This window comes from Phoxinus phoxinus (assembly GCF_949152265.1).
Source record: "Phoxinus phoxinus genome assembly, chromosome: 6".
Classification (NCBI taxonomy): domain Eukaryota; kingdom Metazoa; phylum Chordata; class Actinopteri; order Cypriniformes; family Leuciscidae; genus Phoxinus; species Phoxinus phoxinus.
This window is the reverse complement of record NC_136881.1, coordinates 44363253-44388252: the sequence shown is the minus strand read 5'-3', so window position 1 is coordinate 44388252 and position 25000 is coordinate 44363253. Positions and strand designations below refer to the sequence as shown.

The 25000-nt window shown below is 47.2% G+C and overlaps 4 protein-coding genes across 7 annotated transcripts in view; 3 read left to right on the top strand and 1 right to left on the bottom strand.

Annotated features, from left to right (window-relative positions):
- Nucleotides 1-5549, top strand: part of rexo5 (RNA exonuclease 5) — a 17665-nt gene extending 12116 nt beyond the window's left edge. For all 3 annotated transcript variants that reach the window (XM_079614830.1, XM_079614831.1, XM_079614832.1), the window contains 9 exons: nucleotides 998-1083; nucleotides 1155-1281; nucleotides 1359-1478; nucleotides 1555-1692; nucleotides 2366-2458; nucleotides 4381-4600; nucleotides 4739-4905; nucleotides 4992-5155; nucleotides 5357-5549. In XM_079614830.1, the coding sequence (XP_079470956.1) occupies nucleotides 998-1083; nucleotides 1155-1281; nucleotides 1359-1478; nucleotides 1555-1692; nucleotides 2366-2458; nucleotides 4381-4600; nucleotides 4739-4905; nucleotides 4992-5155; nucleotides 5357-5408 (1167 nt within the window). In that variant the 3' untranslated portion in view covers nucleotides 5409-5549. The remainder of the gene's footprint in view (nucleotides 1-997; nucleotides 1084-1154; nucleotides 1282-1358; nucleotides 1479-1554; nucleotides 1693-2365; nucleotides 2459-4380; nucleotides 4601-4738; nucleotides 4906-4991; nucleotides 5156-5356) is intronic.
- mslnb (mesothelin b) overlaps nucleotides 1-25000 on the top strand; it is a gene marked incomplete at its 5' end in the record, with an annotated part of 567774 nt that overhangs the window by 186564 nt on the left and 356210 nt on the right. The gene's annotated exons all lie outside the window — the stretch shown is intronic.
- LOC307000486 (uncharacterized protein) lies at nucleotides 15207-20180 on the top strand. The gene is made up of 4 exons (XM_079616120.1): nucleotides 15207-15560; nucleotides 16867-16998; nucleotides 18077-18187; nucleotides 18684-20180. Exons 1-4 carry the CDS (start codon nucleotides 15344-15346, stop codon nucleotides 19448-19450), a joined length of 1227 nt encoding a protein of 408 aa, XP_079472246.1. The 5' UTR covers nucleotides 15207-15343; the 3' UTR covers nucleotides 19451-20180.
- Nucleotides 23436-25000, bottom strand: part of parn (poly(A)-specific ribonuclease (deadenylation nuclease)) — a 14565-nt gene continuing 13000 nt past the window's right edge. Inside the window, exons 24-27 of one of the 2 annotated variants that reach the window (XM_079616031.1) lie at nucleotides 24458-24564; nucleotides 24200-24266; nucleotides 24015-24130; nucleotides 23436-23943 (exon numbers count right to left, since the gene is read on the bottom strand). In XM_079616031.1, the coding sequence (XP_079472157.1) occupies nucleotides 23894-23943; nucleotides 24015-24130; nucleotides 24200-24266; nucleotides 24458-24564 (340 nt within the window). In that variant the 3' untranslated portion in view covers nucleotides 23436-23893. The remainder of the gene's footprint in view (nucleotides 23944-24014; nucleotides 24131-24199; nucleotides 24267-24457; nucleotides 24565-25000) is intronic. The other variant, XM_079616032.1, reaches the window with a different exon arrangement.

Genomic DNA, 25000 nt, shown 5'->3' with positions numbered 1-25000 from the left:
CCGATCCCAAACTCACCGCTCCGGCCGATCCCAAACTCACCGCTCCGGCCGATCCCAAACTCACCGCTCCGGCCGATCCCAAACTCACCGCTCCGGCCGATCCCAAACTCACCGCTCCGGCCGATCCCAAACTCACCGCTCCGGCCGATCCCAAACTCACCGCTCCGGCCGATCCCAAACTCACCGCTCCGGCCGATCCCAAACTCACCGCTCCGGCCGATCCCAAACTCACCGCTCCGGCCGATCCCAAACTCACCGCTCCGGCCGATCCCAAACTCACCGCTCCGGCCGATCCCAAACTCACCGCTCCGGCCGATCCCAAACTCACCGCTCCGGCCGATCCCAAACTCACCGCTCCGGCCGATCCCAAACTCACCGCTCCGGCCGATCCCAAACTCACCGCTCCGGCCGATCCCAAACTCACCGCTCCGGCCGATCCCAAACTCACCGCTCCGGCCGATCCCAAACTCACCGCTCCGGCCGATCCCAAACTCACCGCTCCGGCCGATCCCATACTCACCGCTCCGGCCGATCCCAAACTCACCGCTCCGGCCGATCCCATACTCACCGCTCCGGCCGATCCCAAACTCACCGCTCCGGCCGATCCCAAACTCACCGCTCCGGCCGATCCCAAACTCACCGCTCCGGCCGATCCCAAACTCCGGCCGATCCTAAATTCACCGCTCCGGCCGGTCCTAAACTCACCGCTCCGGCCGATCCTAAACTCACCGCTTCTAAACTCATCGCTCCGGCCGATCCTAAACTCACCGCTCCGGCCGATCCCAAACTCCGGCTGATCCCAAACTCTCTCTCTCTCTCTCTGGGTGAGTCTCAGTGAGTCTCTCTCTCTCTCTCTCTCTGGGTGAGTCTCAGTGAGTGTCTCTCTCTCTCTCTCTCTGGTTGAGTCTCAGTGAGTGTCTCTCTCTCTCTCTGGTTGAGTCTCAGTGAGTGTCTCTCTCTCTCTCTGGTTGAGTCTCAGTGATTGTCTCTCTCTCAGGTGGTTGAGGATCATCTGGATGAACTGTGGGATGTTCCTGAGATCGATGACTCTGATCACCAGATCTCGTCTGATCATCGCTTCAGGTACTCGACTCTTTATCTGACACATGACACTCTGAGGACGTTCCCTTCTGACGGTCTCTCTGTCCAATCAGCTCTCTCCGCTTCGGCCACGCCCTCTACGGGTCTGGCCAATCAGCAGTGTTCCTGGGCGGAGCAGCGCAGACCAGCGGCTCAGAGGCCAATCAGTGCAGGAGACAGCAGTGCTCCAGTGACAGAGAGGTGTGTGAGTGTGTGTGTGTGTGTGTGTGAGTGTGTAGGTGGTGTGTGTTCATCTGTATCTCAGTGTGTGTATGTAGGTGGTGTGTGTGTTCAGACGGCTGGTTCAGTTGTACTCGCTCAGTGTCCTTCGGTTGTCATCATTCAGCAACACACTGAATCAAACGACAGCGACGGGACGACAGCAGCATCTGCAGCAGGTATACACACACACACACACACACACACACACACACACACACACGACTGTTTGACGCTGACGTGAGTGTGTTCCAGGTGTGTGAGGGTCTGAGGCAGATGTGTGTGTTGTTTGTTGGCCCGCTGCCCGCCGACAGCACAGAGAGAGACGTACACACACTCCTGAAGCGCTGCGGACGCCTGCGGACCATACGCCTGCTGCAGCACACACACGGGGTAACACACACACAAACACACACGGGGTACTATATACACACACACGGGGTACTATCAACACACACACAGACACACGGGGTAACACACACACAAACACACACGGGGTACTATATACACACACACGGGGTACTATCAACACACACACAGACACACGGGGTAACACACACACAAACACACACGGGGTACTATATACACACACACGGGGTACTATCAACACACACACAGACACACGGGGTAACACACACACAAACACACACGGGGTACTATATACACACACACGGGGTACTATCAACACACACACAGACACACGGGGTAACACACACACAAACACACACGGGGTACTATATACACACACACGGGGTACTATCAACACACACACAGACACACGGGGTAACACACACACAAACACACACGGGGTACTATATACACACACACGGGATACTATCAACACACACACACACACACACACACACGGGGTACTATAAACACACACACACACACACACGGGGTACAACACAGACACACGGGGTGCTATCAACACACACACAGGGTACTACACACACACACACACACACGGGGTACACACACACACATGGGGTACAACACACACACTGAATGTAGTTGTCATTCTCTCTCTCTCTGTGTGTGTGTGTGTGTGTGTGTGTGTGTGTAGGTTCATGCTGAGGTGGTGTTTGAGCATCTTGAAGGAGCTCAGCTCGCGCTAGAACATCTGAATGGACACCAGATCAACGACTGCACCATCAAGGTTTCTCACACACACACACACACACACACACACACACACACACACACACACACACACACACACACACACACACACACACACACACACACACACACACACACACTGCTGTTGTTCATTATTAAGACTCCACAGGCCTGTTCACAGCAGTTATAGTTATCACTATTGTTATAGTTATCGCAATAGTTTTCATTATCTTAATAGTTATGGTTTTGTTATCATTATCGTCATAGTTATAGTTAAGTTTTTTGTTAACATTATCGTTGTAGTTATAATTTTTGCTACGTTTTTTGTTATAGTTATCGTTATCATTATTGCTATAGTTACCGCTGTAGTTATAATTATCGTTACGGTTTTTATCATTGTTATAGTTATCGTTATCATTATTGCTATAGTTATAATTATCGTTACGGTTTTTATCATTGTTATAGTTATCGTTATCATTATTGCTATAGTTACCGCTGTAGTTATATTTATCGGTAGAGTTTTTGTTATCATCATCGCTAAGAATTATCGCTATAGTTTTTATGATATAGTTATAGTTTAACTATATATAGTTTTTGTTATCGTTATTATCATTATTGTAGTATTTATTGTTGTAATCATAATAAAAGACCATAAGACAGTTGCAGCTCGTACAGAACGCTGCCGCCAGGATCCTGAGCAGAACCAGAAAATATGAACACATCACACCAGTCCTCAGGTCTTTACACTGGCTTCCAGTCACATTTAGGATTGATTTTAAAGTATTATTACTGGTATATAAATCATTTAATGGCCTAGGACCTCAATACATTGCAGATATGCTCACTGAATATAAACCCAACAGATCACTCAGATCATTAGGATCACATCAACTAGAAATACCAAGGGTTCACTCAAAGCAAGGAGAGTCCGCTTTTAGCCATTATGCAGCCGCAGCTGGAACCAGCTTCCAGAAGAGATCAGGTGTGCTCCTACTGTAGCCACATTCACATCCAGACTCAAAACACATCTGTTTAGCTTAGCATTTACTGAATGAGCACTGTGCCACTGTTCGTCCGACTGTTTGCACTGTATTTTATTTTATTTTATTTTTTACTCTAAACTGTTTTAATTATTCTTATTTCTTTTGATTATTTTAATTTCTTCTATGTAAAGCACTTTGAATTACCATTGTGTATGAAATGTGCTATATAAATAAACTTGCCTTGCCTTGCCTTGCCTAATACATTTTATTTGTAAGCGCTTTTCTGAATACTCAAAGACACTTTACATAGAATCATAAAAGCAGCAAAACAACATCAATAAGTAAAAACACACCGGAGTAAGCTAAACATTAAAAGCAATTTTACAAAGGTGAGTTTGTGTCAGTGATTTGAATGTTGAAAGGTCAGTGCAGTCTCGGATTGTTTGGGGAGAGAGTTCCAGTCAGGAGGTGGAGTCAGGAGGTTGGGTCAGATGAGCAGAGGCTGTGAGATGGGTTGTGGCGGTGGAGTCAGGAGGTGGAGTCAGGAGGTGGAGTCAGGAGGTGGAGTCAGGAGGTGGAGTCAGGAGGTGGAGTCAGGAGGTTGGGTCAGATGAGCAGAGGCTGTGAGATGGGTTGTGGCGGTGGAGTCAGGAGGTTGGGTCAGATGAGCGGAGGGTGGGGGGTGGTCCATGTAAGGATGTCCTGTGGGTGTGGTTTCGTTGAGTGGGAAATAGTCCAGAGGGTTATGCCAGGTTTCAGTGAGACAGAGGACATCCAGGTTATTGTCAGTTATGAATTCATTTACAATGAGACTTTTATTGTTGAGTGAGCGGGTGTTGAGCTAAGCCAGATTTGTAGCTATAGTTAATATTGTCATAGGTGTAATTATCATTATAGTTATTTATAGTTTGTTAGAGTAATTGTTATCATTATCGCCAGTGGTATAGTTATAAATATTTTTGCTGATAATGATCAGGTTCGGCGTCCCGTACACGAGCTCTGTCTGGATCTGGACCAGCGCGTCTCTGAGCGTCAGGATGACCCTCTCAACGGTCACATGATCTACGTGTGTAACCTGTCCACTAAACCCCGTCGCCATGACGACCAGCTCCAGACCTTCACACAGTTCGGCCCCGTGCAGCAGATCAGCAGCGCCGCAGTGCACCCTGGGAAACGCCCCAGACACGCCCTCATCAGTGCGTATGAACCCCACAGAGCTGCATTATTATGATGTGATCGAGTGTATTAACATCATGCTGCTTTAATTAATCCTAATTTGATTATAGTGAGAGAGTCCTCATTATGTGTGTGTGTGTGTGTGTGTATGTGTGTAGAGTTTGCGTGCGCTGACAGCGCTCAGGCCTCAGTGGGCGTCACCCTTCAGATCGGCAACAGGAAGCTGTCAGTCTGTCACGCTCTGACTCCGCCCCACATGACCTCATGGACACACACACACCCCGTTACTACGGAAACCAGCCCAGAGCAGGGGGAGGAGTGTAAGGTGAGTGACAGCTGTCAGTCAAACGGAAACGCCTCTGCTGATTCTGCTAGTGACGAGATGAAATGAATGCGTCATGTGACCTCCAGGTGTCACGTGACCTCCAGGTGTCATGTGACCTCCAGGTGTCATGTGACCTCCAGGAGCCAGTGCTGGAGCGCCTGATGAAGAAGCTGGATGGGAAAGTGGGGAAAGTGTTTCGAGCGCTGGAGGGAAACTGCCTGAGCATCGTGATCCTGCCTGGAGCCAGGAGGTACACAACACACACACTCACTCACAGCTACACACACACTCAGTTACACACACACTCACAGTTACACACACACTTGCATTCTACAGATGCTTTTATACAAAGCCACTTCAGTTCATGCTTTGACTGGAAATTAAACTCAAATATATTCTACTGTTACAATCCCCTTTCTTCTTTCATGTTATATTGTGTGATTGTGTACAGTGGTGGCGTGGATCATTTGGGCCTCTGCTTCGTCCACATCAAACAGACGTGACTCCGCACAGCTCGCCTGTGATTGGCTGACAGATGTGACTCCGCACAGCTCGCCTGTGATTGGCTGAAGGGATTCAGGGTTTTTATATCACACTTTTACTGTTTAAATACTGTTGCAAAATAAAGATAGTTTTACCCATTAAAAGACTCGCTACTTCCTTGAGAATAAACGACCATAAGGAGATGATCTTCACGACAGATGATGCTTTATGAACTGTTAGAGATGAGTTTATCTGTTCAATAAAACACTTGATTCTCCTGTTGAGTAATAAAACACCACCATCTCCACACAACATTTCAAACCCCTCATTTCTCGAATCTCCTGAAGCTGGGCTGATGTTGATTCTTGCTTTATTACGAGGGGATAGATGGCTTCATACTTTAGGAAACGGTGGAAAACATTGAGTTTTATTTTGCTGTATCTCCCAGCCTTATAAACTTCTGAGAAACAGCTCTCAGAAGGACTGGCAAAGATGGGTCACAGCCAACTCCCAGGGAGGTGCAAGCTGTGGTGCTACCAGTGTACGCTCTACAGGAGGGGATGTGGCCCCTGAGAATAAGTGATATCCCCTCGTCCACCGCAAGCTAGATGGACGGAAAAGCCAACGCATTCATCCGGAAGCGGTTGCTGGAGGAACACCCTGCGGCTGCCGGTTCAGGCTCTCAGTCTGGGCTACAAGCAGGAAAAGACCAGGCTGGTCCTCGAGTCGAGAGGGTCCGCTGCCCAGGCTGGTCCTCGAGTCGAGAGGGTCTGCTGACCAGGCTGGTTCTCGAGTCGAGAGGGTTCGCTGACCAGGCTGGTCCTCGAGTCGAGAGGGTCCGCTGACCAGGCTGGTCCTCGAGTCGAGAGGGTCCGCTGCCCAGGCTGGTCCTCGAGTCGAGAGGGTCCGCTGCCCAGGCTGGTCCTCGAGTCGAGAGGGTCCGCTGACCAGGCTGGTTCTCGAGTCGAGAGGGTCCGCTGCCCAGGCTGGTCCTCGAGTCGAGAGGGTCTGCTGACCAGGCTGGTCCTCGAGTCGAGAGGGTCCGCTGACCAGGCTGGTTCTCGAGTCAAGAGGGTCCGCTGCCCAGGCTGGTCCTCGAGTCGAGAGGGTCTGCTGACCAGGCTGGTTCTCGAGTCGAGAGGGTTCGCTGACCAGGCTGGTCCTCGAGTCGAGAGGGTCCGCTGACCAGGCTGGTCCTCGAGTCGAGAGGGTCCGCTGCCCAGGCTGGTCCTCGAGTCGAGAGGGTCCGCTGACCAGGCTGGTCCTCGAGTCGAGAGGGTCCGCTGACCAGGCTGGTCCTCGAGTCGAGAGGGTCCGCTGCCCAGGCTGGTCCTCGAGTCGAGAGGGTCCGCTTACCAGGCTGGTTCTCGAGTCGAGAGGGTCCGCTGCCCAGGCTGGTTCTCGAGTCGAGAGGGTCCGCTGACCAGGCTGGTTCTCGAGTCGAGAGGGTCCGCTGACCAGGCTGGTTCTCGAGTCGAGAGGGTTCGCTGACCAGGCTGGCTCTCGAGTCGAGAGGGTCCGCTGACCAGGCTGGTTCTCGAGTCGAGAGGGTTCGCTGACCAGGCTGGTTCTCGAGTCGAGAGGGTCCGCTGACCAGGCTGGTTCTCGAGTCGAGAGGGTTCGCTGACCAGGCTGGTTCTCGAGTCGAGAGGGTCCGCTGACCAGGCTGGTCCTCGAGTCGAGAGGGTCCGCTGACCAGGCTGGTTCTCGAGTCGAGAGGGTCCGCTGACCAGGCTGGTCCTCGAGTCGAGTGGGTCCGCTGACCAGGCTGGTCCTCGAGTCGAGAGGGTCCGCTGACCAGGCTGGTCCTCGAGTCGAGAGGGTCCGCTGACCAGGCTGGTCCTCGAGTCGAGAGGGTCCGCTGACCAGGCTGGTCCTCGAGTCGAGAGGGTCCGCTGACCAGGCTGGTCCTCGAGTCGAGTGGGTCCGCTGACCAGGCTGGTCCTCGAGTCGAGAGGGTCCGCTGACCAGGCTGGTCCTCGAGTCGAGAGGGTCCGCTGACCAGGCTGGTCCTCGAGTCGAGAGGGTCCGCTGACCAGGCTGGTCCTCGAGTCGAGAGGGTCCGCTGACCAGGCTGGTCCTCGAGTCGAGAGGGTCCGCTGACCAGGCTGGTCCTCGAGTCGAGAGGGTCCGCTGACCAGGCTGGTCCTCGAGTCGAGAGGGTCCGCTGACCAGGCTGGTCCTCGAGTCGAGAGGGTCCGCTGACCAGGCTGGCTCTCGAGTCAAGAGTGTCCGCTGACCAGGCTGGTCCTCGAGTCGAGAGGGTCCGCTGACCAGGCTGGTCCTCGAGTCGAGTGTGTCCGCTGACCAGGCTGGTCCTCGAGTCGAGAGGGTCCACTGACCAGGCTGGTCCTCGAGTCGAGTGGGTCCGCTGACCAGGCTGGTTCTCGAGTCGAGAGGGTCCGCTGACCAGGCTGGTCCTCGAGTTGAGAGGGTCCGCTGACCAGGCTGGCTCTCGAGTCAAGAGGGTCCGCTGACCAGGCTGGCTCTCGAGTCAGGAGGGGCCGCTGACCAGGCTGGTCCTCGAGTCGAGAGGGTCCACTGACCAGGCTGGTCCTCGAGTCGAGTGGGTCCGCTGACCAGGCTGGTTCTCGAGTCGAGAGGGTCCGCTGACCAGGCTGGTCCTCGAGTTGAGAGGGTCCGCTGACCAGGCTGGTTCTCGAGTCGAGAGGGTCCGCTGACCAGGCTGGTTCTCGAGTCGAGAGGGTCCGCTGCCCAGGCTGGTCCTCGAGTCGAGAGGGTCCGCTGCCCAGGCTGGTCCTCGAGTCGAGAGGGTTCGCTGACCAGGCTGGTTCTCGAGTCGAGAGGGTCCGCTGACCAGGCTGGTTCTCGAGTCGAGAGGGTTCGCTGACCAGGCTGGTTCTCGAGTCGAGAGGGTCCGCTGACCAGGCTGGTCCTCGAGTCGAGAGGGTCCGCTGACCAGGCTGGTTCTCGAGTCGAGAGGGTCCGCTGCCCAGGCTGGTCCTCGAGTCGAGAGGGTCTGCTGACCAGGCTGGTCCTCGAGTCGAGAGGGTCCGCTGACCAGGCTGGTTCTCGAGTCGAGAGGGTCCGCTGACCAGGCTGGTTCTCGAGTCGAGAGGGTCCGCTGACCAGGCTGGTTCTCTAGTCGAGAGGGTTCGCTGACCAGGCTGGCTCTCGAGTCGAGTGGGTCCGCTGACCAGGCTGGTCCTCGAGTCGAGAGGGTCCGCTTACCAGGCTGGCTCTCGAGTCGAGAGGGTCCGCTGCCCAGGCTGGTCCTCGAGTCGAGAGGGTCCGCTGCCCAGGCTGGTCCTCGAGTCGAGAGGGTTCGCTGACCAGGCTGGTTCTCGAGTCGAGAGGGTCCGCTGACCAGGCTGGTTCTCGAGTCGAGAGGGTTCGCTGACCAGGCTGGTTCTCGAGTCGAGAGGGTCCGCTGACCAGGCTGGTCCTCGAGTCGAGAGGGTCCGCTGACCAGGCTGGTTCTCGAGTCGAGAGGGTCCGCTGCCCAGGCTGGTCCTCGAGTCGAGAGGGTCTGCTGACCAGGCTGGTCCTCGAGTCGAGAGGGTCCGCTGACCAGGCTGGTTCTCGAGTCGAGAGGGTCCGCTGACCAGGCTGGTTCTCGAGTCGAGAGGGTCCGCTGACCAGGCTGGTTCTCTAGTCGAGAGGGTTCGCTGACCAGGCTGGCTCTCGAGTCGAGTGGGTCCGCTGACCAGGCTGGTCCTCGAGTCGAGAGGGTCCGCTTACCAGGCTGGCTCTCGAGTCGAGAGGGTTCGCTGACCAGGCTGGTTCTCGAGTCAAGAGGGTTCGCTGACCAGGCTGGTTCTCGAGTTGAGAGGGTCCGCTGACCAGGCTGGTTCTCGAGTCGAGAGGGTTCGCTGACCAGGCTGGTTCTCGAGTCGAGAGGGTCCGCTGACCAGGCTGGTCCTCGAGTCGAGAGGGTCCGCTGACCAGGCTGGTTCTCGAGTCGAGAGGGTCCGCTGACCAGGCTGGTCCTCGAGTCGAGTGGGTCCGCTGACCAGGCTGGTCCTCGAGTCGAGAGGGTCCGCTGACCAGGCTGGTCCTCGAGTCGAGTGGGTCCGCTGACCAGGCTGGTCCTCGAGTCGAGAGGGTCCGCTGACCAGGCTGGTCCTCGAGTTGAGAGGGTCCGCTGACCATGCTGGCTCTCGAGTCAAGAGGGTCCACTGACCAGGCTGGTTCTCCAGTCGAGAGGGTCCGCTGACCAGGCTGGTCCTCGAGTTGAGAGGGTCCGCTGACCAGGCTGGCTCTCGAGTTGAGAGGGTCCGCTGACCAGGCTGGCTCTCGAGTTGAGAGGGTCCGCTGACCAGGCTGGTTCTCGAGTTGAGTGGGTCCGCTGACCAGGCTGGTCCTCGAGTTGAGAGGGTCCGCTGACCAGGCTGGTTCTCGAGTTGAGTGGGTCCGCTGACCAGGCTGGCTCTCGAGTCAAGAGGGTCCGCTGACCAGGCTGGCTCTCGAGTCAAGAGGGTCCGCTGACCAGGCTGGTCCTCGAGTTGAGAGGGTCTGCTGACCAGGCTGGTCCTCGAGTTGAGAGGGTCCGCTGACCAGGCTGGTCCTCGAGTTGAGTGGGTCCGCTGACCAGGCTGGTCCTCGAGTTGAGAGGGTCTGCTGACCAGGCTGGTCCTCGAGTTGAGAGGGTCCGCTGACCAGGCTGGCTCTCGAGTCAAGAGGGTCCGCTGACCAGGCTGGCTCTCGAGTCAAGAGGGTCCGCTGACCAAGCTGGCTCTCGAGTCAAGAGGGTCCGCTGACCAGGCTGGTCCTCGAGTCAAGTGGGTCCGCTGACCAGGCTGGTTCTCGAGTCAAGTGGGTCCGCTGACCAGGCTGTAAGGAACCCTAAGGTTCTGACAGGCCGAAAGTGGGACGCCCGAACTGAGCTCGTCTGCAATACAGAGGTTGTCGGCAGAGTCCAGGCAGGAAGAGCAGCGCTAGGGTGGGGGAGAGGCGCCACGGTTCTGGTCCAGGGCCAACCACAAGAGGAGGAGATGGTGGTGGCGAGAATGGAGCGCTGGCCTACAAGATCAAGAGCGTGACGCAGGGCCGACAGGGAAGGTGGACAACCTGGGAGGGGGAACCGAAACATCACCTGGGCAGACCTGTGGAAAATCCCGCAGGCAAGGCTCAGCTTCCTCATCCGCGCAACCTACGCAACCCTGTCCTCGGAAGCTTCCCCAGTGGGTCTGGAGTGAGGAAGCACACCCTGCAATCCCCCTACCGCAAGCCTCCAGCACAGCTCGTCGGCTGTGAGATCGCGCTCTCCCATGGACGCTACGACCCGGTCCTGAGGTGAGAGAGGGCCGTCGACAGGGCACCAGCAGAGAAACATCTCGTTTTCCCCAGACCAGGAGTGGAATATGAGAGTCGATCTCGACAGCCAGCTCCGGTTCCCGGTCGAGATCACTGCTACATCTCTCCGCCCGACATAGTGGTGTGGTCTACCAAGGCAAGATTTGTGCTCCTCATCGAGCGCACAATACCAGCGGAGGAGGGGATGGAGGCCGCCTACTAACGCAAGAAGGCCAAGTCCTCAGAGCCGGCTGCTAAATGTCCTATCCAGTGGAGGCCGGATGCCGAGGCCTCGCGGGGCTGCCAACCACACGCCTTCTGAGGGACGTCGGAGTGACCGGAGGGAACGAAGAGCTAGCGGAGGAGGCCGAGGGGCGCTGGCTGAGGAAAGACAAGAGCTGGGGAAAGAACAACGACCCGACACCAGCCACAGAGGCCAACGCCTATCAGCTGCAGGGACGGCCCTGCCCGACACTTCAACATGTGATCTTCATGAAGCACCTTTGAAGAGTTTGGGGTCGGTACGAGTTTTACTGTTTCTGAAAGGAGTCTCATTTATTTGATCAAAAGTCCGTAACAACAGTGATATATTATTATAATGTAAATCTGCTGTTCTCTATGTGAATATATAGTAAAGTGTAATTTATTCCTGTGATCAAAGCTGAATGTTCAGCATCATTACTCCAGTCTTCAGTGTCACATGATCCTCCAGAAATCAGTATAATATGATGATCTGATGCTCAAGACACATATGATTATTATTAATGTTGACAATTATCTTGTGCAGGTTATGTCACATAAAAATCACACTTTAGTTCAACATTTACTCTCCTGATCAGTTTTTTATATTAACTTTTACTATTAATTTGACTGTTTACAGTACATTGCTGTTTTTTAGCTTGATTTTACTGTAATCTACCGGCAGCAGGGTTGCCAGTAAATTATTAATATTATTTTGTATTACAGTTTGTTGGTGCCATTAATTAATTTACAATTTATTACACTGTTTATTTTCTTCCTCCATCTTACACCTTTAACCCTTTTAAGCCCACATGATATTGTGAAAAGATTCAGGGAATCCAGAGATTAGTATCCTCAATTCCCACATGATTAAAAGTGTAATTAAAAGGAAAGGTGATGTGACACGGATGTACACATGCTTCTGGAGTGTGTTGCAGCCGGCACAATCAAAATGTGTTCATATTCACAAAATACACTTAAGCTGGTCAGTGACAACATTTGAAAATAATATTTTCTTTTTTTGTAAGTTGAATAAAGGTTCAAGAGAATTAACAAATCACAGATTCTTGTATTGCACTAAAAGTAAAATAAAGGAGATCATGTAAATTACCAGAGGTTATAAAATGTCAAATAAACAGAATTAGTTCCCATGAGGGTGTGATGCAGGTGTGTACATTGCTCACCGCGTAACACTGACCTACACACACATCCCACATCTACACCACACAGTGTGTGTGTGTGTGTGTGTGAGACAGACGCTGACTTCGAACAGAGAAAGGTCCAGCGGGGAGTAGCGCGTTTTATACTTTTTTATGTACTATATTAATTCACGTAAGCGCCTAACACCGGTTCCTTCATTCAACACCGTTCTCTCTCACTCTCTCCATTTCCGGGAGATTGTGTATTATCCGATATCAACATGAGGTGGGGTGATTATTATAATCATCATCAGCAGTTTCCATATGCAGCATGAACAGTTCATGTTAGTACTAAAAATATATATATTTTTAATTATTTACATTTTTTTAATTCCTAAAAGATATATGTTTTTTATTAATTAGGTCAAATTCCTAAATTCCACCTTTGCATCATTTAAGAAACAGCTAAAAAGATGGCTGAATAATAATCAAAAATGTGAACATTAAGTAAAAAGATAGATTTCGATAGGTAGATTTATTTATATTTGTATACAGTAATAAGCATGGGACGTCTATGTACAGGCATTTACGATAGGTACTCTTAATGTTTTGTAGCTTTATGTTAATTAGTTTATCTTTTTTTTTGTATGTATGGGACTACGGATGGAAATTAGCATTGTGCTAAATCCGGTGTATTTACGTCAATTTCGATTGTAAGTTCATTAATATGCACTGTCCCATCTAAATAAAATAAAATAAAAAATTGGGTCACGGCTTACTGGCCATGGGAAACTGTAGGTAACCCAGTTGAGAACCACAGTTGCTCCATATGTGCCTTTAACACAGAAACGGTGAACATCAAATGGAAAATGTATTCAGTGCATGAAAACAAGAAAACAAGAAAACCCCCAAACCCACAACCCCACTCATGTGCATCTTCCCACACATCAATCCACACACATACCAACAGCTCACTGACAAATATAAATGGTGTTTCGTTAGCTTATACAACGCAACATTGCCACGTAGTAGTTCAACACGCACAAAATCAGGATATACTCTAAGTCTTTTAAATAGATCAGGCAGCTACACTTCAACATCAGCGAACACAGAACTGAGAAAACTGAATAACAATCAACAGAACAGGTAACAGGTGTGCAAATCAAAAACACTGAAACCAATAATGAACCAGAACTCAGGCAAACAGGGAAAGCCAAACTAAAACAATGACACTAAACGCAACCCTTGCACACATTCGGTTATTTACTCTATCTTTGTTATGTGCATATCTGTAATTTAATGTACAAACAAATTCCGTGTCATTTATCTAATGTGCATTGCTTTAGAACAATTACAATAACTTGAATGATTTTTGACTTTTAGATGCTCATTTTTAAACTGGATAAGAAGATAACCCTAAACGTTGGAAGTGTTTTAAGGTGAGCTCGACACATACGAGAAGCATCATGTCTGTTTTCCGACTAACTCGAGCCCAGGCCACACCACGCCACACCACACCACAACACACCACACCACACCACACCACACCACCCCACACCACACCACACCACACCCACACCACAACACACCACACCACACCACAACACACCACACCACACCACACCCACGCCACACCACACCACCCCACACCACACCACACCCACACCACACCACACCCACACCACAACACACCACACCACACCACACCCACGCCACACCACACCACCCCACACCACACCACACCACACCCACACCACACCACACCACACCACACCCACACCACAACACACCACACCACACCACACCCACACCACAACACACCACACCACACCCACACCACAACACACCACACCACACCACACCCACACCACAACACACCACACCACACCACACCCACACCACAACACACCACACCACACCACACCCACACCACAACACACCACACCACACCCACACCACAACACACCACACCACACCACGCCCACTGCAAACGCTCCAGTCCGAGAGCTTTCTTCTAAACTGAGCAGATAAAAGAGTTTATAACAGTCTTTTAGAAACGACACTTCCTTAAAACCCGTTGTCATATACATTGCACAACAAGTGCAACGACGGGTTGATTTAGGGCTTTTGATCCAGATGTACTGTATGTTTAAAATGTTTCCTTGCATGAACATATGTACTTATATATATACCTCATACTGTATTTAAAAGCAAAATACCAGAGATCTTTTACATAATCAGGCGCTTATGATTAACAAGCAGAAAAATCAGTTCAACAGCTGATAAAAACATCACAATAATCCATGACATGACATAACATATGAAGTTACTTCCTAAAGAAACAAATCCAGCATTGAGACGGTGTAACTTTCTGGTTAAAATACAAGTTTCTTTTCTCAATGGAAAGGTCCCTTCTGAATCTGGGGAGAAATATGAAGCACTTTTTACAATCCAAAACACATTTTGATTTAGAGAGGGAGTTTCCACTGGCGGAAGCGTTGTTATGCATCATGGACTGGTGGAAAGAGAACATCCAAAACACACTTTAAACTGTATCTTTTAGAGCATGTTATCTATTTGCGTCTGTAGATTTCAATTACAGAAATCTTTAAAGGCCATTTCCTCGATGAGTTTTCCTACATTGAGCCAGTAATCTCCACAGAACACTTACACACACCCAACTTCACAGCTTGCCTTTATTTACATCTATATTCTGAAGGTGTTTACAGAGGGGTTTGTTCATATATCATTTTCCTGACTTCCTGAACATTTCATTCCTAAAAAATAGTTTTAATCTTTTTTTTTTTTTTTTGGCTGTTGACGGTATTTTCCAAAATTCCCTCAGTAAAAACCATCGACTCTAATATATCAACAACAACAAAATTAAGAATTTTGAACCTGACCTCATCCAATGTTCAGATTTTTGTTCTAGAAATGTATGCAAATTAGTGCTTATTTAATTAGATAACCCCTCATTTGCATATTTAAACAACATTCCAGAAAACTTGTGATGCATGATATTGTGATGTTACTGGTTAAAAACGTTGACAGTTTGTAGTTGAAGGGTTAGTTAATTTTCTTGAGGCAAATTCTATCCTTTGTTATCAATTGTTCACATGTTGACATTTCCTTATTTAGCTTCACCTTTTCATTAACTGACAAGTACATGATACAAACTTAAGTTCCTATTTCATAAATGATCTACTTGTTTTATGACTGGACCATCTTCCTGTTAAACGGCCGTGTTGTCACGAAGCCCCTCCCCTGATCAGATATACAGCGCTGAGGCGTCACGTACCTTCACTCGCTGGTGATCAGACATGGATCAGCTCCCCGTCCTCCTGCTCCTGACTCTGCTCGCGGCGGGGATACAGAGCAGTGGAGCTTGTGGCGAAGCGGAGCGCGGACACGGCTCATCCCGGCACTCTCGCCTGTGCTACGCCTGCAGCGGCGTGGGGAACTACTGCCTGAGGAAACCAGTGATGTGTCCCAGTGGACTCTCCCAGTGCATGAGTTCAACCATCATACTGGAAATTGGTAAGTCTGAAAATCACTCTTATATTGGAGAATTTGTCACAGAAATGCTACTTTTTTTCTGGTGGAAATTAACTAATTCATTCTGCTATTTAATTAGCTTTCTCTCAGATAATTACAGTTAAGGCGAGACACTACAGGTGAATAGGGTACAGTTTTAAAATAATAGATTTCACCATGAAACTTCCTCAGTTGATCACTTTTAATTTGTATGTTTAATTATGCAAATTAGGCACTATCTCATTAAATATGCACAATTTTGCATATATTTTCGGTAGATAGATCTGAACATATGATAAAGCCAGGTGCAAAATTCTTCTTTCATTGTGATTACACACAAGATGAGAAAAGATGTTCAGAGGGATTTCAGGATATATGCTTTCATGACCTAGGAAATCTCAATATACTGTCCATAGCCTTAACAAATAGATTTTCGCCATATTTTTTTATTAAAATGTCACATAAATCAGGCCAGGAATGATTTATTAACAAATCCCTCTGAACATATCTTCAGAATACTGCTAAGTGTGTAACTGGAGAGTTCGGTGTACATCGGCTGAGATGTGTCACTGGAGAATGACAAAAAACTCATTTTGAGAAAAAGGCATTTAAAGATTTGTAATGTAAAAATTCATACTTTTTTAGTGGAAACAACTATTTACCTAAATCACATCAAACCTTATAAACAGCATTTATGGCCTTTAACTGAGCAGAAAAACAGTCAGAAACACACACATCTGAGTGTCAGAGCGCGTCACGTGATGCTTCTGAACCAATCACGCTGTCAGACATTTACATCAGCCAATGAGATTTCGCTTTTAGAGTTAAATGACCATTGTACTTTCACGATTGGTTGCTGATAAAAAGGAAATTACCATATTTGGATCCGACAGCATTGTACAGGAGAGAGCGAGCTTTCCAGCGGTGTGTGTGTGTTTAAAGGAAGAAGACAAGAGATCGCGGATCATGATGATTTATAACGCCAACTTTTGCTGAATTTCAGAGAAATCTACAGACGCAAACAGACAAAATGTAGTAAAAAAAAAAGACCTAAATGTGTATTTTTGACTTTTTTTCACAAGTCTGAAAGAAGATGTTATTGAAGACAAATAGCCCAAAATCTCAAAATTGACCAGTGAAAAAAACCGATGTTTTTTCCTGCCGTGTCTCGCCTTAAAATAAAAAAAATTAAATGAATCTACATCTTCTGCTTTGCTGTTATGATATTGCCATTTTAACTGTTTAACACATTCCCCATCCACACACTGTGCAGTCTAACTACTCTCTCCTTTATCATTCATGTTTTTAGGTGGAAGTAGTTTGAAAATAAAGAAAAAGGAGTGTGTCGATGACTGTCGGAATGGTTCCATGAACTCCGGCGTAACAAAGACGGCTTTCTCCTGCTGCGGCACGGACTTCTGTAACGCCGAGGACGCCCCAGGTATTGTGCTTTCCTGACCGTCCTCTCTAAGGTCCTTGCACACGAGTCAGAAATTCACGCTCGCTAAAAAATAAAAACGACCTCACGTTGTGTCGATCACGTTTACAAAACTTTCGTTTGTCATTAAAAAATACGGATCGGATTATTTTTTGTTGTTGCATTTTCCGCATCCGTTTTGTTTTTAATGTGTCTCAGGTATCGCTAGCAAAGCATCACAACTATGTTAACGATTAACCGACGATAACACATGTAATCGCTACAGCTTCTGGATCATCATTAAGCAGGTCATGCTAGCTCAACCGCGGTACACAGCGAGCGCATGTTCGGGACCATTTTCCTCCTTCATTATGACTAAGTTTGCGTGTTCATTCGCAGCCTTTAGTGTTGTGCAAATGTAAGTTGTAATGTTGTGTTTATTTTGTGTATGCCTATCTATATCTGATGTATCTTATATTGGATTAGGGCTGTCAAAATTGCTCAAAAATGACGTTCGAATATTCCCTAAAAAAAAACACGAATTTTCGAACTATTCAAACATCTGGTTTTGCATTTTGTCAATACAGGGAGAGCACGTCCACAACACACACATTCTGCACGCGTCTGAGGCGGCGCTGGTGACACGCTGTAGTAGTAGTAGTCATTATATTGATTATTACATGGCTTGGTTGAATTCTAATGTAGAATGCGGTCTATTATTTCTTGATATTACAAACCCTTCTCACTCATTGGTGAGGAACAGCGTTGAGCAGGATCTGCAGACCCGTCCTGCGGTCGCCGGCACTGCAGGATTAAGGCTAACGATTCATCGATTAATTAAAAAACACACGAAAATGTTGGACTCAGGAACCCTCACAGCCAACACACACTTCACAGCCAACACACACTTCACAGCCAACACACACTTCACAGCCAACACACACTTCACAGCCAACACACACTTCACAGCCAACACACACTTCACCCATCAAGAAGAAACACAGGAGGACGGACGTGACTATCTGGAGTTGAGCGGGAATCGGAGCAGCTTTAGGGGTGTTATTTGATGAGATAATAAGATAATGAAGGTTTCCTCCGGTAGATCCCAGACTCGGCGCTCCCACCGGAAGGAAGTGCTATTACTGTGATGGCCAGAGCTGCCGGAACACCGTGAGCTGTGCCGGGACTGAAGACGGCTGCATCACAATGACCGGTGAGACGTGAGCCTCTTCAGCGTTCACACGGCTTACAGCAACATCGGCCAGCGGACGATTCAGTTTTAATGTTATCGGCCCGATAAGAGAATGTGGCCGATATATTAAAGCCGATAAATGATGTATTATTTCCTCCAGCTGACGCTTCAGATGCACACTGCTCAACATGATGGTCTTGAGCTTGAAATATGACTGGAAAATATAGTTCAGTGCATATCGGCTACATAACATTATAATGAGAACCCTATAACGGTGTGCTTTTAATGGTGAGACTTTTGTTTTTTTGTAATCAGGCTCTCAAAAAGATATATAAAAAATGTGGATTTGGATTTATCGGCCAATATATCGGCTTTCAAATATAAAGAATTATCGGTTTTCGGTATCGGCCAAGATGTTCATATCTGTGCATCCCTAATATTTTGAAACATATTAAACTTTTTTGATACATATACCAACTCAGACTGACTAAACCTTTGCTTTCTTTCTTTCCACCAGTGATCAACAGAGGCACGCCAACGCTTTTAAAAGGCTGTATCACTCAATCCGTTTGTGGTCTCCTAAAATGTTCATTTATTCAGGACCTCTCGTGTTGTGAGGGGGACCTGTGTAACGGTGACAAGGGCCTCACTCCGGGTGCCATATATAACGCTGATAAGAGTCTCAACCTAAGCGCCGTCCAGAGCTTCACGTACAAGGGTGACACCCAGAGGGCCATGAATGAGGGTGCTAAGAAGAGTGACACCTATAGGGCCATGAATGAGGGTGCTAAGAAGAGTGACACCTATAGGGCCCTGAATGAGGGTGCTAAGAAGAGTGACACCCAGAGGGCCATGAATGAGGGTGCTAAGAAGAGTGACACCTATAGGGCCCTGAATGAGGGTGCTAAGAAGAGTGACACCTATAGGGCCCTGAATGAGGGTGCTAAGAAGAGTGACACCCAGAGGGCCATGAATGAGGGTGCTAAGAAGAGTGACACCTATAGGGCCATGAATGAGGGTGCTAAGAAGAGTGACACCCAGAGGGCCATGAATGAGGGTGCTAAGAAGAGTGACACCTATAGGGCCATGAATGAGGGTGCTAAGAAGAGTGACACCTATAGGGCCCTGAATGAGGGTGCTAAGAAGAGTGACACCTATAGGGCCCTGAATGAGGGTGCTAAGAGTGACACCTATAGGGCCCTGAATGAGGGTGCTAAGAAGAGTGACACCCACAGCTTCCTGTTCTCTGTTCTCCTACTTCCTGCTGCACTGATTCTACAATGAGACTCACCCTACTGATAGTCAAACCAGAAATTATTCAGACACCAGATATTATTTTTGATGTTTTTCACTAGTGTGTGCAGGACACTATAGTTCAGTGAGGAGAGCAAAATAAAGTAAACTGTGACATTATACCCATACACTCTTCAGAGACTACCAGTACAGTTTATACAGATCTGGGAGCAGAACTGATCGGGCCACTGTGAGCTGGTCATGTTCTGCAGAAGTGTGTGTCTGTAACTGCTAATGCTCTTTTACACACACACTGAACACAATGAAGCATTGCTTGGTCACTGGTTGAGCTAAACTGGTATTATCTAATTGTGTAGTTAAATTTACCAGCGGACAGATATTCAACATAATTCATGTTTGAGACAGTCTAACAGAAGTGTGTGTGTGTGAGACAGTCTAACAGAAGGATGGATAAAACCTGTCAAATATCAACTGAGTTCTGCTCATATTTCATCACCATTTTCTGAACTATAGCGAATAAACTGATAATGTGAGAAATGTTGAAGATCTGAATAAATTCTGGTTTGAGTGTAGGCCTATATAGCTCATATTTTCGCTGTACTATCTTTGGACAACGTTGTCAGTATTCTGATCATGTGACAGTTTATTAAATGAAATAGGCCTACTGCACCGCCTGTATCATGCTGTAAAGAAGTACAAAACACAATGCAGTAATAAAAATAATGTCTTACAAAATGTATTAAATCTTGTTCACATTCAGAAGAGACATGCGTAATGATTTTTTAAAAAATATTCAAAGCAGGAAACAAATTATTTCGTTTTTTCACGAGTTTGCATTAATATTTAAAATTCCACCATCAGGCTTTTACCATTTAGTTACAATCACTAAAGCAAAAAGAGAAATAATCAGATATGATGAGCAGTAATATTTCACAAAAGCTTTTTTTCTGTTATTTTATCCAATATTGTGTGTGTAACTAGGTACAAATGTAATATCCATCATATGATATTTCATTTCGACTCTTAAATTGAACTGATTCAGTATTGATTCATTCGTAAAGACTTCAGATACTTCAATTCTTCTTGAAGTAAAAACTCACCTAATGCTGTAAACTATACATCCTCTAAAGTTGATACTAAGTATAATATTAAAAGTTAAAATTAACAACACAGCCTATCAAATTACATTTCTTTTTAAACAAATTATTTAAATTGCAAAGGCCGATTAAAGAGCCCTCATAAACTCCATAAACAGAGACTCTGAAGATAGCTATAAACATAGCTGAAAATAACTCAATAGTAGGCTAGACTTGATAATTGAGTCACTTTAACACACATTTTTAATTTTAGAGCGTTAATGAAAAAGGTCAGTTTTCTAAATCCTTGTCTAAATAACCCTTTTGTAAATAACACCATGTTGGCTGGCTATCAACATCCTCCATCACAAAATTAAAACATGAACAGGTAACAAAGTTAAGATAAATGAAGTACTCCCGTATATTAGCATTACACTTACTCTAAAGTTTGTTCTAGCTAAGCTAATAAGTTAGTCCTAATACCTTTCCTGAGGTAAAAGTGACCGCTTCGTCGATTGAAACACTGATTAGGCGATTTCGCGAGACTTTATTAAACTATATTCAGCATATTTCTACATACCTTCATCCATTCGAGCTGTAACGATCGGTAAAGAGGTAGATTACCGGTTCGCTCGCGCTCAGCGCTGCCGTTACACTCAGCGAGCCGTTAAAATGACGTTTAGAGCCTACTTGAATTTGCGCGAAGATTTAACGGAAATCCACTAGAGCTCAACAAAGTAAATCAGAGGGTGACATCAGGAGGACAACACTGGTAATAGGACGCATGGTAAGGAACAAACACGCTGGAAGGATTGACTTTATATTTTGGAAATTCTTGTCCACACAAAAAAAAAAGAAAAAGAGTGTACCTTAGGTATTTTAAGATGTTAAAATAATGTCTAGGCCACTTTTGGTTGTGTAAATGATGAGGTTCTCTACACCTGCTGGTACTTGATTTGTTGTGGATGTTAGAGTCTGTTTTCAAGTGTACTCCCACAGAGGAGCAGAGCACACTTGCTTTGATGATTAGCATCAGAGCCGGTGTTCTGTCGATGTAGCATACTTTGTCAGAATAGCATACCGGAAGTTGAGTTTTATAGCGGGGTCTGTCAATTTAGCCTACTTTGTCAAAACAAAAACATGTTGGTTTAATAAAAATACAGTTTATAAAGGGGTAGCCTATGCTGTTTTGATAGCCCCTGATTTAATAAAAATACAGTTTCTAAAAATAATATATTGAAAACGTCTGTCAACATTTCTTGTGATTGTACAAGGCATGCAATTCGGTAATGTGTATATATTATGCGATATAATACACCAACACTTACCGCTTGTAATCTTAGGTATGATGAAATTATGGTTTTTAAAAATTTAACGCATGCGCAATTTCACACATTTCACTGCTGCGCATGCGCATTAGCCGAAGGTATCCCATTCTGATGGGTATGGTGTTCCGTCAGAACACCTGTTCAAGCCTTTATGGGGCCCTAAGCAGAATTTTATTTGGGGGCCCATGGTGCCTCCAACATGATTGACTATTGTCAATGCTTGATTATTCGCAGACTGAAAAAGACACCCATTATCAATTTTATTAGTTGTAGCTGTGTTGCTTACATCAATGTCGGTCTGGTATATTTTTCCTTTTTTTTTTTCTTTTTTTTTACAGTTTACGGTTTTAAATTTGAACAGTATCAAACCCAAGCTAACTTTAGAAAAACAGTATTTTATATATTTTTTTATTTAATTACAAAATGGACAATTTTAAATTAAACACTTAAAATAAGACATTTTCATATACAACAGATCAGATGGACCTGTAACAAGATAACAATAAATGTATTAACATTAAACGGATATTTCACCCATGAAAATTCTGTCATTTACTCGCTCTCCATGTATAATTTTTTTCTTCTTCTGCTGAACACAAAATAAAATATTTTGACAAATGTGTGTAACCAAACAGTTGATGGACCGCATTAATTCCCATAGTATTTTTTTTCCTACTATGGAAGTCAATGGGGTTCAAACTGTTTGGTTACACACATTCTTCAAAATATATTATTTTGTGTTCAGCAGAAGAAAGAAATTGATACATGGAGAGCGAGTAAATAATGACAGAATTTTCATATTTGGGTGTAATACCCCTTTAACTATCCATGTGTGTAGGCTGCTGTCCCTTGAAGATCAGCACGCTTCTAACACAGTGACAGATGCAACTGATCACTTTCACTTTAGACATAACCTACTGTTTTTATGTAAACCTTGTGTGTATTTGACAGTATTAGCACAATCAGACGCGATTTAGATAAAGTCCAGTAATTGGGTGCCGTTTGACAGGTTTTTAGTGCGCGAGCTCGGTGTGTACGCGACTAGGCGCTCAGAAAAAAAAACAGAACAGCACGCGAATGGAATGTTTAAACGGCAAGTCTTTAAAACAAATGCAAATAATACACTTTAATAGCGAAAAAGTGCAGTGTCCCGCGTTTGTAACTCTACCGCTGCGTTAACATGTGATGCAAATGTACAGGTCACGGTCGCAGGGTCTATGGTCAGACGATAGTTTGGGGGCCCCCTAGTGGCGGCGGGGCCCTAAGCAGCCGCTTAGTTCGCTTATTGGGAGAGCCGGCTCTGATTAGCATCTAATGCAACGAGTTATGAGTGTCTGGAAACAGTGGAGCCACTGAGGCAGGAACACATTTATTCCTTAGGCAGAGACGCTTTCTAAAATACAAAAACCACATCATACAAAATTACAGATTTAAAGAATAAATTAGATTAATACACAAGCAGGATGAACTTCTCCCACTCCGAGTCAGTTCTGGAGCCCCGTGTCGTCATGAAGAATCACGTTCACGTCAGACTGAACAATATCGGAATCGATAACGAACTGAAGACACCGCTCTGAATCTCGCGTTTGAAAGAACAGCCAGACACAGTCGTACTAAGAAAGACTTTAATTTCATCTTCCCTGGAAAAGGGACCATTTGAACATTTCATACAAAAAAATACAAGGATATGAACAGGACATTCGTGACGACATCATTAGACATTCTTTGACACGTTTCGGTTCTTTTTTCTCACTGTTAATCTGAAGAACTAAAGACGAAGGAACCCTCACGAGGAATAAATAAACATTGCAGGACACGTCAACATTTAAAATGAGGGAACGCTCTGGGAAACCGCGGTAAAATACACACACACACACACACACACACACACACACACACACACACACTCTCTCTCTCAGACAGTAAATGGCTCAGTAACTCCAGCACCTTTAAAACGCTCTGAACTTCGGCCACGCAAGGAGAGGTCACAGGGGTTAAGTGCAGTCTTCTGATTGGCTGTCGGACACGCCTGGGCTGAGCGAGGCTCCCGATTGGCCGCTGAGCTCTCGCTACCAGACCTTAGGGACGTCGAAGAGCGCCGGCGGTGTCGTTTCAGAAGCTGCGAGACAGAGAAAACAATCAAACGCTCGTGTTCAGCGGAGCAGAGCTAACCTCGATAAGAGCGCTCACCGTCCGAGTTCCTCTTCTTGTGCTTGCGGCTCCGTTTACCTTGGCTCTGATTGGCCGAGGACTTCTCAGGCTCCGCCTCCTCATGCACCGGGCTCACAGAGGCTCCGCCTTCAGGCCTGAACAAACAGCAGCCCATCAGAACATGAGTCATGACATCATCTGAGTTAAAGGGGCGGGGCACTTACTGCAGTCTGGGCCAATCACAGGACGCCTCGGAATCAGCGACATTAACATACGTTTGTGAGGAGCCTCCTGTGACACGGCAGAGAAATGAAGCACCTCAGGTTAACCAGATAAACGTGTTCACAGCAAGATTAAAGTTTTAATAATCGTTCTAACTCGAGAGAAGACCAAAGGCCACAGCAATAACGACAGAGAACGAGATCATCGTCGTTGTGTTAGTGTTGTTGTTGTGTTAGTGTTGTTGTGAATGACACACACACCGTCAGTCTTCATCTTCTTGCCGCTGCTGTAGTGTGTCCAGCTGCTGTCAGAATAATGATTCTGCTCCTCTAGAGACGGACTGATGCTCCTCTTGCCCGCGTGCAGCCTGAACACACACACACACACACACACACACACACACACACTTGACTGCTGTCCCCGTGCTGAGTCTCTCACACACACTCACCGGCTGGAGTCTGCAGTGTAGGGTCTCTCACACACACACACACACACACACACACACACACCGGCTGGAGTCTGCAGTGTAGGGTCTCTCACACACACACACACACACACCGGCTGGAGTCTGCAGTGTAGGGTCTCTCACACACACACACACACACACACACCGGCTGGAGTCTGCAGTGTAGGGTCTCTCACACACACACACACACACACACACCGGCTGGAGTCTGCAGTGTAGGGTCTCTCACTCACACACACACACACACCGGCTGGAGTCTGCAGTGTAGGGTCTCTCACTCACACACACACACACACACACACCGGCTGGAGTCTGCAGTGTAGGGTCTCTCACTCAC